The sequence below is a fragment of the Pongo abelii genome, chromosome 1 (assembly GCF_028885655.2).
Source record: "Pongo abelii isolate AG06213 chromosome 1, NHGRI_mPonAbe1-v2.0_pri, whole genome shotgun sequence".
NCBI lineage: Eukaryota > Metazoa > Chordata > Mammalia > Primates > Hominidae > Pongo > Pongo abelii.
This window is the reverse complement of record NC_071985.2, coordinates 138932474-138946429: the sequence shown is the minus strand read 5'-3', so window position 1 is coordinate 138946429 and position 13956 is coordinate 138932474. Positions and strand designations below refer to the sequence as shown.

At 46.4% G+C, this 13956-nt stretch overlaps 1 protein-coding gene across 1 annotated transcript in view; it reads right to left on the bottom strand.

Annotated features, from left to right (window-relative positions):
- The window catches only part of ABCA4 (ATP binding cassette subfamily A member 4), a 127042-nt gene that overhangs the window by 45939 nt on the left and 67147 nt on the right, over nucleotides 1-13956 (bottom strand). The window contains exons 17-24 of the mRNA XM_024250602.3: nucleotides 12909-12974; nucleotides 10055-10144; nucleotides 8105-8279; nucleotides 5778-5909; nucleotides 4499-4638; nucleotides 3924-4061; nucleotides 2386-2579; nucleotides 1209-1293 (exon numbers count right to left, since the gene is read on the bottom strand). Coding sequence (XP_024106370.2) covers nucleotides 1209-1293; nucleotides 2386-2579; nucleotides 3924-4061; nucleotides 4499-4638; nucleotides 5778-5909; nucleotides 8105-8279; nucleotides 10055-10144; nucleotides 12909-12974 — 1020 coding nt within the window. The remainder of the gene's footprint in view (nucleotides 1-1208; nucleotides 1294-2385; nucleotides 2580-3923; nucleotides 4062-4498; nucleotides 4639-5777; nucleotides 5910-8104; nucleotides 8280-10054; nucleotides 10145-12908; nucleotides 12975-13956) is intronic.

Below are 13956 nucleotides of genomic sequence, written 5' to 3'. Positions count from 1 at the left end.
TTCAGTCACACAGGCCCTGTTTCCAACCTGATTTTGGCAAATCACAGTAACTTAACATATTAGTATCAATTTGGAACAAATATAAACTTCTTGACCAAGGTTCAGAGAACAGGGAGATAGGTACCCACAGCAAGGCAGGCTAGGAGAAAGACCCAGAAATGTCATCCTAAAAAGATGTTTTCTGTTCATCACTGGGTCTCTCAGTGTAAAGAGAGGGCAGGTGCATGAACAGTGATGATGCCTCTCTGGGCATGTTCCCTCCAGTTGTAATGATCGGACAACACAAATATTGCCCAGTTCTCTTGCTTCACCAGATTTCAGTTAGTAAATTCTTAACATTTGAAAAAGTTTGTGCTAAATAGAAAAATATGCCTTTTCTTTGATAAGCAGATACTTTCCCCATTCATTAACCTGCATCAGTACATAAGTTTAGTTTTGCTCCTGTATGGGAATACGCTTGTCACATATTCTCTCACATAGAGAGGGGATAGCCTCTCCACTGCAGCTCCCTGGAGATGGGGGCACCCCTGAGAGCTTCAGTGCATCCTAATTAAAGGGAGAATCACTGGGAAATTGGGAAGCTGAGGGGAGAATCAGGAGTGTAACAGGGGTGAATGCTATTTCCAGACTTGCCATCCTCACATGCAATCTCTGACTCCACAAGTTCACTGGAAGAGCCGTACATCACCATGCTTCCACTAGAGGGCGCCATGGCACACATGTAGAAGAAGCTCTCCCCAGACACTAAGGAATGTGGCCTGGAGCCAGGGCAGGGGGACCCCAGGAATGAAGGCTTACTAAGGGTAAGAGCCAAGTATGGCCCATCCAGAAAATGAACCAAGACAACAATTCACGAAAGTTTCACTCTTCACACTCATACAGAATAGGTGAGGCCTTTTCACATCACTATATTAGTTTCATTATATTCCTGCCTTTATTCCGGAAAGTCAGATCTAGGGGAAGCTGTGTCCATCTATTCCTCATTAAAGGGAAAGCGTCTTTAGGTGCATGACTTTTAAAATTGCTTTGGGAATGAAGGAAGAAGGAAGAGGAGAAAGAAGCTCAAAGTGAAAGAACAACTGTGTGACCTTCAGAAGTACACAGTGTTCTCTTTGCTCCCATTAAAAAGCATCACAACAGGACACACCCAGCAATACTGAGAGATGGCTGCCAGACAGGAACCCAAGTATGGCCCGTCCAGTCCTTACCATCCAGGACTTGTTCTGGAGTTAGGTCATCGAAGTGGGCTGGACACGTGGTGGAGAAACCCTTAGATGAGCAGCTGCAGGTCCCCTGCAACAGACGGACGGGATGACTGACAAGATGCACATCCCTTCCATGACAGCTTCTCCCTGATGCCAGCTGCTGTCACCGCCTGCTTTATTTATTTCTCACTGCCAAGTGTAGTCAACACATTTTTTTCTTCACTGTTTAATCTGTTAATTCATCTGAGCATTTTGAGGGTGTAGTCGCTTGATTTTATCCTAGAGAGTGTGTGAGTCACACACAGAGAGAAGCAGAACCTCCAAGGGTCCCTTTGGCTTGTCATCAATTATGTGGCAGCTGTAGGTTCTGCCTGTGGGAGACATTCTGTGCCTCCCTCCCCGTGGATGGACACAGGAAACCCCAGCAGCAGCCAGACACTTAAACCAAAGGCATAAATAATGCTGCCATATCATAATCGTGACCATTTGAATGTGAGCAACGCCTGTTCTTAAGAAGCCCAGAGCACATTTATAATACTTTATCTCATTTATCCTCACATCCCTAAGAAGCAGAAGCAGAGGTCATTAGCTTCATTTTCCATGTGAAGAAGAAAAAAATACTAAAAAAAAGGAGGAATTAAATAATTTGCCTAGGATGACACAGTTTGTTCACTTTGCAGCACAGACATAAAACTGGGTCTCCTGATGTGCTGAAGTGGTCTCTGCTGGTTGGTATTTTTTGGCTTCATCATTTTTATGTTATAGCACCCAAGGAGGCCTCTTCTTAGTTTTCACTTACCACTGAAATTCAGGTTTAATTAGGGAATATTAATGTCGAAATGAAAAAAGAACGAAGCTTAAACAATTGCTCTTAAAACAGCCTAACCTTACAGAATAAGACACTCACTTCTATGTTGCACCAAACAGCACCAAACTGGTGTGTAATCTGGCAAGTAATACTTGCAGACCATTTAAAGCTAGTTGTTTCATTTTGGCTAAAGCATCTCTGTAGGAGGAGTCTTCAGAATGTGTTCATCGAAATCTTCTGCAAATGGTCCCAGAACAAAGACACTGATTCTGATGGCGAGAGCCTGTGTGAGTAGCCATGTCTGGAGTGGCAGCCCTGTGTTGTGTGCTCCTTCTCACCCAGGCCAGGGTCCTTCCCTGGGCAGACACCTACCTCACTGCCTTTCCTTTGGCTCTGGATGTTTTTCATCTTGCGCACCAAGGTTAAGTACAAGCCCGTGCCAAAGCAGTTCTTCAGGAAGAGCGGGGTGCCTGAGCAGTAGAGCCTTCCCTGGGCAATGATGGCAATGCGGTCCCCAAGGAGGTCGGCCTCGTCCATGTGGTGAGTGGACATGATGATGGTTCTGCCTGCAAGGTAGGGGCCAGGGCAATCACCAGGCCTACCCTGGGTTGGGCATGGTTGGTAAAGGGTGTACAGCAATTTCCTGGCTATATAGTTGCAAAAATCAGGAGTTAACTAAAAAAAAACCCAAGGGAACTAATTCAGCAGCAAATTCCAGGATATTAGGACGATAATAACTAACATTTCATAGCATCCTATATACTGTAAAGCATTGCCACACACAGTGTCTCTGTATCCAGCATAGGATCTGATTCAAATAAATCTCTATATTAGGGGCTCACGTATTATGGTCAGCATCTAGGGAGTTTCATATGTACATTTTCTGGATCATTAAGCTCTGGATTTATAATCTTCATAAAGAACACACACGTGCATACTCTCACTAACTGGAGATGTCATTAAAAGAAAACAGCAGGCCGGGCACAGTAGCTCACGCCTGTAATCCCAGCATTTTGGGAGGCCGAGGCAGGCGGATCACCTGAGGTCGGGAGATCAAGACCATCCTGGCTAACACGGTGAAACACCGTCTCTACTAAAAATACAAAAACAATTAGCTGGGCATGGTGGCGGGCGCCTGTAGTCCCAGCTACTCAGGAGGCTGAGGCAGGAGAATGGCATGAACCTGGCAGGCGGAGCTTGCAGTGAGCGGAGATTGCGCCACTGCACTCCAGCCTGGGCGACAGAGCGAGATTCTGTCTCAAAAAAAGAAAAAAAAAAAAGAAAAGGAAAACAGCAATGAGGATTCCAGGATGACAAACCCTCAGAGAAAGGCACGGGGCAACGCTGTGTGAGTAGAGCAAGGGGGAAAGCTCTGGCTCGACCACGGGGTTGAACCGTGCTGTTACCTCTATGGGCACTCAGCTCTGCCTGCTGTCTCTTCTGATCTGAGCCCCTTGTCTGAGAGGTGCCATGACAGAGGAGCCACTTCCATCTGTGGCCTTCCTCTGAAGCACTGAATGCCCAGCAGGTCACCCTCACACTTGTCCTGAGTGGTCATCTGACAGCAATGGAGCTTCTAGGCATGTTTGCAGGTGACCTGGGTCCCCATGGTCAGAGAGGACATTCACCTAGAGAGTAGCATCCATTATTCCAGACAGAAGGGCTGCAGGTCAAGAGAATTTTCCAAAATATTTTGGGAAGTAGGTTGCCTCATCAATGATTCTCTGTTTATATTTGTAAAAACCTCAGGAGGCTTTAGCTGGAACTTAGATTCACCAAGTCACTGATAAACCCCCTTCTGAGCGTAGTCATTGTGGTTCCTGTACTCAGCTACAAAATGCCGGGTGAGAGAGTGGGGACCACAGCTAGGGCTGCAGTGAGAGCCCAGGAGACTGAGCAGTGGCTGTTACCTGAGCGATACTTCAGTAGCAGGTCCCAGATCGAGCGTCTCGAGTAAGGGTCCACCCCAGAGGTGGGTTCGTCCAGAATCACCACCTTGGCATCTCCCACAAAGGCAATGGCGACCGACAGCTTTCTCTGCATGCCACCTGGAGGCACAAGAAGGAAGGGAGAGTTAAGGGGCTGTGGAGGGTGGGGAAGAGAAAGGCCCAGGGCCAGTGGCATTGTGGGGGTACCTTAACCCAGCAGTGGTTTGATGCTGCCTCTTAGATGTTTATAGCGTTCAAAGCCCTAATACTGTTCAGGCTTTGTAAATGCAGAAAGGGCAACTCTCGCGTCCTCGGATCAGACCTTTTGAAGACTGTTCAAACACGTCAACCTCAGGACAAATAAAACCCAGGCTGCTGTGAGACAGTGCTCTGCAGGGAAAATGATCTGGGGGCTGCTCTTAGATTTTTGGGGTAACTTCACAGAGGTGTTCCCACCCTTAGAGGCTCCCCTGCTCCAAGCCTCCCCCGCCTCCTGGGTGCACTGGGGAGCCATGGATTTACCATCTGTGGCCCTGTCTCCATGCAACTCCGAGCACCTGATAGGTCCTGAGCCTCTTCATTCCGCTTGTGGTGGAGGCCTGTGTCCTCCAACATGGCTTCCATCTCCAGCTGGGCCTCCTCCCGGGACTTTCCTTTCAGCTGGGCATAGAACAGCATGTGCTCAGCCACCGTGAGGCTAGGAGGATGGGACAACGAGAAAAGCAATGGCTTAGCACTTCCACTTCTAGCAGCCGATCTTACAGAAATAATTGAGGACAAGTATTCTTGATTTGGCAATCAAGATGCTCACTGTGGTGGTGTTTATGATACAATACAAAAATAGCAGACCCTGCTTAAATATCTAATAAGAGGATGGCTTACATAGTTCATTCATACAATGGAATAGTCTGTAAACATTAAATATTATTTTGTAGAAGAATATGTAATGACATGAAAGATGTTCATGATATCTTATGTTTAAAAAAGCAATCCTTTTTTTTGAAAAAAATGTCAGGTTATAAAATTGTATGCATAGTTTTACTATTCTTTATGATTTTGAAGTATATGTGTTTATCTATCTATACATGTATAGGAGAAAGTTCTAAAAAGTTATATACCAATGTGTTAACAGCGGTTATCTCTGAGTAGTGAAATTACAGGTGACTTTTATTTTCAATTTTTTGTTTACCTATATTTCCTTCCTCCCTCCTTCCCTTTCCTTCCTCCTTCCCCTTCCCTTTCCTCCCTCCTGTTCCCTTCCTTCTCCCCTCCCTCCCCCCTTCCTTCCTTCCTTCCTTCCTTCCTTCCTTCCTCCCTCCCTTCCTTCTTCTTCCCTCCCTCCCTCCCTTCCTTCCTTCCTCCCTTCCTTTTTTTCTTTCACAATGACTATGCATAGCTTCTTAGATAAGAAATAAAAGATATCTTATTGGGGAAAAAAAGTAACTGAAAAGCCCCCTGAAAAGTTTGCCTTTCAGGCCATGGCTTCAACAGGAAAAAGGAACAATGGTCCTCCTGTCTTTGGTCCCAGAGAGGAAGTACTTCAGCACTGCACAAGGGGCTCGTGGATTGATCAGCTGCTCTGTCAGAGCAAAGGCAGCCTCACCCTTCTGAGGGGGGAGCCCTCAGCTCTGAGCAGCAGAGGCAGAGTCCCATATTCTCAGGGACAATTCTCACTGCAAGTAGGACAAAGGACTTTAAACATGGAGGAAACCAAATAAGAGTCTGTATCTCTGCCTGTGCTCAGGCCTGGCACCCCTGAGCTGGGCTCTAGAAAAGTGTGTTGGGGGCAAAGGTGAGGAGAGGGGATGGGAAGGTCTCAGTTCCTGTGTTGCTTACTGGTGGAACAGGATGTTGTGCTGTGGACACATGCCAAGGCTCTGCCGGACTGCATCCAGGCTGGTTTCAATGTCCCTTCCCCCAACGAGCACACTCCCAGAGGTTGGTGGCAACAGACCCGTCAGGATGGACCTGCAGAACACAGGAGTCAGTGGCAGAAGAGATGGCCTTTAGCAACATGCCTTAGGAGGGCCACCCCCACACCAGGTTCAGTGAGAATTCTCACTGGGATTCCTGCCTGGGGCTGTCAATCAAACTCAAACCGCTATTAGCTGTGGGGCCCCCTTAGCACCAGCGTGTACATCCAGGCCCTAATGCAGAGGGTCACCTCTGCCATCTTTCTCTGCTTCTACTTATTTCCTGGTGCTCCCAGGCCAATGCCGAGGGCCTTTGGGATTCCCAACCTCAAAATGTTCACGTGCAGTCACAGATGTCCCCAGCTTAGCCATCACGGAGCCTGGTGTTGGAGAGGATCAATAAAAGGTGTTTGGTGCATGACTCAAGGCTTTGCCTCCTGGGTGAGCAGTCATGGCTATTGAAAAGCCAGGTGTCATCATCATAAAGCCTGGGTAAGGTCTTGATGAAGGCCAGAACCCTAAGCAGTCCTAGGCATTTGCTGATTAATTGATCGAAGCCAGGCATGGGAATTACCACCACCAATATTAGCTTTGGATCCAAAACATAAAAAGCCTGAGAGCAATGGTGGGCCTTTTTTTTTTTTTTTTTAAATGGGAACTATGACTCCCATGTCCTTAGGTTGTTGTAAGGCTTAAATGAGTTAATACACTTACAACATTAGAACAGAGCCAGCATAAAGTAAAACTCAAAAATATTATTACTGTTAGTATTAAACATTGTTTTAACCCCCGGGGGAAGTTGCATATCAGCAGCCGATGAAGTAATGTGTTTGCCTTTGCAGAGCCCTGGGGTCCTGGAATTTGCTTCCAGTTCTCTGACCATATCAGTTAGCAAGGAGAGAAAGCAGATGGATGTAGGGCCGCCACATCCAGCTCTGCCCCTGAGTTCTGATACCATCTCAGGCTATCTGAACTTGTCCTGATGGAGAAGCCGAAATCTCTGCGGATCAACCACTAGAGGGAAACAGAACCAATTAGAATGGCACTGGCCCCACATTCCATTCACACTGAACCGCCCTAGAGAACATTCCATCACAGGGTGTACACGCTGTTGTTCCTTCCTGGGGCTCTCCAAAAGACTTGAAGACTGTGTCACGTGGATTCGCTGCCCCCTGCGAGGTCCGTGTCTGCTGCTCCTTGGGAAACCACGGCAGGCTGTGTTCTCCTCTCAGCAGATGGCGCTCGGGTCCCTTGGAGGAGAGTGGGGCGCCTGCGGAGCTGAGAGATCCACGCAGAGCCCTTCGCCTTCCCTTCCCTGACCTTCTGTTACCAGGCGGTTACTCCACAAGCCCCTCTAGAGACTGATTTTTTTTTTCACTTTCTCCAGAACTACCACTAACCCTCATCAGCTGATGTTGAAGCCTGCCTAATGATTGGTAAAAAGGAATGTTCCTTGAAAATAGCAGGACTCCGCCTGGTGCGGTGGCTCATGCCTGTAATCCCAGCACTTTGGGAAGCTGAGGCGGGCAGATCACCTGAGGTCAGGAGTTCGAGACCAGCCTGGCCAACATGGTGAAACCCTGTCTCTACTAAAAAAAAAAAAAAAAAAAAAAAAATACAAAAATTAGCTGGGCGTGGTGGTATGCACCTGTAGTCCCACCTACTTGGGAGGCTGAGGTGGGAGAATCGCTTGATCCTGGGAGGTGGAGGTTGCAGTGAGCCAAGATCGCACTACTGCCCTCCAGCATGGGTAACGAAGTAAGACACTGTCTCAAAAAAAAAAAAAAAAAAAAAAAGAAAGAAAGAAAGAAAAGAAAAGAGAAAGGAAATAGGAGGACTCTACAGCCTCCATGCACATGATGACAGTGGCCATGACTTGATCACCACCATGGACTGTTGGGATGGGGGGAAAGACTCAAGGTGTGAGAAACAAGAGGCAACTGTGGTGCCTGGCTTTTGCCCCCGCTGAGCCATGACAACTCGGTGGCTTCAGGAAAGTCACTTCAACTCTCTGAATGAATGTCCACTTCCCCAGCACACAAAAGGGGCAATAAACGTATTCTACCTCCCCCTCAAGAGAATACATATGAGTGAGCTTTGAATACTGCAGAAAGCTTTTACACATTCTTGGGGCTGCAAATATTTGTCATTAAAATTTGTGGGAAAGAGTAGACAGCCGCTGATAGGGAAAGACTAAGCCAGGAAATGACAGGCTAGCATGGCAGCCAGCTTCTCTGCTGGAAGACTCACAAGGTGGTAGTTTTCCCAGCTCCGTTGTGGCCAAGGAATGCGGTGATCTGGTTCTCATAGAAGGTGATGTTCAGACGGTCCACAGCTGGCCGGCCATAGGGCTCAAAAATCTTTACCAGATTCTTCACGCATACCCCAGGAACCCACCCTGGATGCTCACGTTCAAAGAAAGAGTCTTGGAGGAAAAAAAATGAACATGATGTAAACATAATGCCTAATTACATGGCCCCAGGGCTCTTTCTCCAGGCCCTTGTATTCTGCCTGTAACATCACCTGCCCCTGTGGCTTCAGCTATCACCATTGCAAGGAAGACTCCAGAATAATAATAGTAATACTAGCATCAAACATTTATACAGTACCTCCTATATGCCAGGCACTGCTTCGACTGCTTTACACAAATTACCTCAATGTATTCTTATACTGGTCCTAAGGGATAGACATTTATTAGGCTCATTTCCATAGTCCAGGAAACCTTAGACACAGAGACATCAAGCGTCCTATTAAGGACACATAGGCATGAGTGGCAGAGTTGGGATTTGAACTCAGAGCTCATGCTTCTCAGAATGCACTCACTGTCTATAGGGAGAGTTGGCCCCAAGCTCAACCTTGGTCCTAGGCCCTCATTGCCAACAGTCCACGGGGCATTTCCTCATGAATTTCTGGAAGCGGCTTAGGTTCTTCATCTTCCCAAAACAACATCTGCCTTCAGATTCTCCCATGACTTTTTCTGGACCACCATTCTCTTAGTCACCTTGGCTTGAATCTTTGACTTGACTTTGACTAAAGCTTCTTGCTCCTCAGAACTCCCAGAGTTTTCCAATAGGTGGGTAGGGCAGTCCACGCTTCCTCATCACCATCCCTCAAACCCCACTCCCCTCCTTCCTCCTCCCATGCCCGCTCCAGTGCAGACCCTCACCGAGTGCTGTCACTTCTCCCTGACCTCCCGTCTCTCCCGGCTTCATTTCACCCTATATGGCACACCTTAATTTGTCATCTTAATACTGTAGCTCTAAGCATTCGTTTCCCTAGGGGGAAAAAGTCCACTGTTTCTTCTACGTGTGCCTCCTGGCCTTGCCTGCAACTGAGGTGTAACCAGTCCCCAGCCTCCTGATTTCAGCTTAGACTTTCCACCGTGGGAGGAGGATCTTCCCAGAGGCACGGTGTACTGCAGTCTAACTCTGGGAGGGCTGCAGGTCTCTGGCTTTAGTTTTGTGAAATGGCCCCTGGGGTGGGCTGGAGGGATAAAGGCCAGACCCTCTCCTGCCCTGTCAGGCAGAGCCCAGGGACTGTGCTGCCTGTCTAAACCCAGAGCATTTTGGCCACAGAGAAATGCATATGCTTAGGGAATGAAAAGCCTTGGGAGAAATACAGAACTAGTTTAAGAGAGAAGATGAGGGCAGCAAAAGCCAGGAAAACAAAACTTGTAAATCTGGGTCATCAGTTTAGGGATGATTAGGTAACTTCCACTGTCAGGAAAGGCTTCTGATGGTTTCAATGAATGGCCTTCTAGATTTGTAAGCCGTAAGTGAAGTGTAGTCAGCTCCCCTGGAGTCTCTTTCCCCCTGGACACAGAAGCATTTATTTTTGTCTTTCCTTATAGCTCATATCCGCTTTAAGTCCCAGTGACCAAAGTTATTGTTCTTGCTAAATCCTCGGAAGTCAGCACATTTGTGCAACTCACTTGGGATTTGCCTAACAAGGGCACAGGCACACTACATAGTTGGTATTTGCTTTCTCCAGGAAATATGCGCTAATGTCTGGGCTGAACCATTTATTCCACACACATGCAGATGGATCTCTGAGAAGGGATCTGGTTTAACACTTGTCAACAGAGAGAGTCAGTTTCCTAGGCTTCTTTCCACCTTTGCCATGAGATGTTTTGCTCTGGCCCTCTGCAGTGCTTAACGCCTTTTCCTCGCCTCTGCTGTGTATTCTTTATTGGGGTTTTACCGTGTATTCCTTCTGGGTGCTCTGGATCCTCCGTTTCCTCTGTTAGGGGCTCGGTCTTTTCCAGGGCTCTTTCTTCTCTGGTTGAACACCCTGCACCAATCAGAAGCCAGTGTTACTCTACCACCGGGCGCTGAGAACCAGCAAAGGCAGGAAAGGAGGGGAGAGGTACAGGGAGCAAATGAGTTTCCTGGCCAGCCTCTGACCTGCTTTAGGACTGTGAGGTACTCAAGCCTGATCACACAATCTTTGCCAGAGGAAGATTTGTAACAGGAGCTTCAGACTTGGAGAGTTTCACCTCCTCCTCTCAATGTGCCAGGAGGAGCCCACAGTTTCAGAAATTGTGATTTAAAAAAAATTAAGAAAACCAGGTTTGAATTTGAAATGAGTTAACTTTCTTTAGCCCACCACTGGCACATTTTACTCTAATCCAAAACATGTGAAAGTCATGGCGAACCTTGAGTAAAAGTCTATTCAGGGGCCGGACGTGGTAGCTCATGCCTGTAATCCCAGCACTTTGGGAGGCCAATGCAGGCGGATCATGAGGTCAGGAGTTCGAGAGCAGTCTGACCAACATGGTGAAACCCCGTATCTACTAAAAATACGAAAATCAGCCGGGTGTGCTGGCGCTCACCTGTAATCCCAGCTACTCAGGAGGCTGACGCAGGAGAATCGCTTGAACCCGGAAGGCGGAGGTTGCAGTGAGCCGAGACAGCACCACTGCACTCCAGCCTGGGCGACAGAGTGAGACTCTGTCTCAAAAAACAAAAACAAAAACAAAGTCTATTCAAAGTGCTATGACGGGCAGCCAGCTTAAACTACAGCTTGAATAAATGGTTTACCTGAGAAATTCACCTAGATGGGCATTTAAGTATCTTGGAATTAACACCAGGGTTGATCCTGGTGACGGTATTAATACAAGCCTGGACAAATTGTGAATTGTGGTATAAACACACGCATTGCACACACACACACACAGAGACACTTTTTGGCAAACTTGGCATTTGGTTTAAAAAGACATCAGGACATCCTGGAAGGGGAAGAAAAGCAGAAGGGCCAGTCAGTCTGCCAGAGAGGAAGACAGGGGCAGGAGGAAACCACTGTCACCAGGCATCCAAGGGCTCTCGGCCTCAAGTGCACATACAGGAGCAGGGCGAGATTTCTCAATGCAACAGCCACCCAGGTCCCCTCTGTCCCCCGCCCTCTGAAAACGTGCAGGATGTGGGCTGGAGCAGCAGGTAGTGGGCCTGGTGGTCAGGGACCTGCTGCCTCTAGTACTGTTCTTCTATTTCTGCTTCCTGAAGGATTTTTGAATCTATTCCCCACAGTTCCTTTGATCACTTTACTAGCTATCAAACTGCACAAATAGGTAATGAAATAGCAAGAGGAAACATCCTCCTGAAGAGTTTAATCACTGGAATGAGTTTCCTGCCAGGCAATGTATGTGCAAGTTCCAGATTTTGTCCCAAGTGACCAATAGCAGAAGACACTGGATGTCTCCTGGGCTTCATTTTTTATTTTTTAATCCGTGAAAGGAGGGAGGTTGGGTGGAAACACTCAGCTCTTTTCTGGTTTTAGAGAGTTTTAGAAATCCATTTCAGTCCAGCCTATGAGACAGGTGAAAAATATTTGCCTTCCGTTGGCAAACATATTTGTGATTCACTTTTGAAGGAGCATATTTTCCTTATGATTTCTTTTTTTCTTAAGAGGCAGAGTATCTATTGGGATTGTAGAGAAAAATAAAATGCCCACAAGCCCTGATATTCATTGACATTAAAAACATTCTAGGAATACACCCCTGTGTTGAAATTTTTCATTTATTATATGATAATTTTATTATAGTAAAAAATTAACAAGTTTACAGGTAGACAAGTCAATACAATGAAAAAATCCGGAGCTGTTAAAGTGTTGTTTGTTTGACCCAGTGAAAACAAAAGCAAAAAACAAAAGAAAAAAAGAAAAAAAAAAACCTGGCCAAGCGTTTTAAAGGCCCTAGACTAATCCCCCAGAGAAAACAAACAAGATCTCAGTGCTTACAGGATAAGTCCTGGCCCAGGCCCAATAATACAAAGTAAAGAACAGGTAGGTGAGCAACAAAGAGATGGGAGAGTACTTCAGTTCTAGGGGAGTGCCTCAGTTCTAGGGGAGTGCCCCGCTTACACTCTGGAATTTCTTTGCTTTCTCAGACCTCACAAAAGAGTCTGTGCTTTTCCCTGCTTCTAGAACTTTCTCTAGCTAGGCCTCCTGTTTGGTTCAGTAGCAAAGGTGCCTCTTACCTAAGATGTGTTGTGGGCAAATGCCCTTTCAGCCTTCTTCCCCACCCCTAAGAAAGATGAACACCAGGAGAATCTGAGGTATTGCCTTGAAGATAACAGCTCTGTCTCAGCCCCGCCTCAGCCCCAGGAGGAGTCTTCATCTTGGGAGAATAAACTAATTTATATTTTGAAAAGGCAGAGAAGAATAAAAAGGCATGAAGAAGGCAATGGGAGATGAATGGAAAGGTTCCTTCATGATTCCCTGGATTTCTGCTTTATACTGAAAAGCTGCAAAAGTTCTTTGAACCCTGAAGTGGCTTGGCCTTTTTTAAATAGGGCAATTTAGTCTACTGGACAAGGTGTACAGGACCCAGGGCTTCATCCATGACGAGCCATTCATGATCACACAGGGCCCAGCAACTCGTGAAAGGTGGTCCCCCAGACGCTGCAATGCCCATCAAGGCGCAGAGCCCCAGGAGGCAGCTGACTCATCAGGAATCACACTGTTTACATAGAAGGCCGCCTCCGTGACCCATATACATCTTGCACAGAGCCCAAGGAGCTGATTTAAAACATTAAGATTTGTGTTTTAAGGGACTCACCTTCACCGCCAAGCCAATATGACTCTTGTAGAAGAAAGTACCAAGGAAGTGGGGTTCCATAGTCTCCTAAAAATAGAGACAAATAAACAGAGAAGGTCGAAGGAGTCTCCCTATCCTACCTTACCGCAGTTCTATAAGATCTAGAGTTTATCTACCTGAACCTCAAATTGTAACTATAGATATTTGTAGTTATTGTTACATGGCTATTCTCAGGCTCCCAGAAAGACTACCCCTTCCAAAATATTTTTATCCACACAGTCATGTTTTTGGGGTGTTATAAGCAACAGCAAGACCAATAATCTTGGTTGACATCAGTTTTCCAAGAAAACATTTCAAGAGAGAATTAAATCAAGTCCTTTTCCAGGAGTCAGATAATAATAATGGTGATCATCACTAAGATGTACTGGATATTCTTTCTGTGGCAGGCATTGCTGTGAGCGCTTTCCATGTGTTAAATAATTTAAACCTCAAAACAACCCCAGGAGATAGGTAGTAATATTACTCTTGTGAGAAAGGAAACAGAGGCACACTGAGATTGAGCCATCTGCCCCCCGTCACAGATAGTTAAACAGAAATATAGGAATTCCAACACAGGTAATCCAGTTCTAATGTCGCTGTTTTTAACCCTACACCCCCATCCCTCATTCTACTGGATCCACCAGGGTTCCAAGAAAAAGACTCCTAAATTTCTAGTCCAGTTCTCTTTGAAAGTTCTGCTCCCTACAAACTGTTGATTTTGTAAAATCATGCTCTCGGCTTTTTTTGAGTTGCCATATGTTTCATGGCCTTTGCTGCCACTGGACTGTCTATTCCTCGGGGCAGGTCTGGATCTTTATCTCCACCGCTCTATTCCCGGAACCTGGCCCTGCTGAGCCTCATGCACAGGTGCTGCTCAGTAAATAGCTGTTGAATAAATGATAGCTTTAGCTTGGCTAAAATAAAACTTTTGAATTATGCACAAATTTCAATTTTAATCAGCTAATTTTCATCTATTATATCTGTTTCCAACAATCTAGTAGGATAGAAAAAACAGACTAAGTTCAAATGT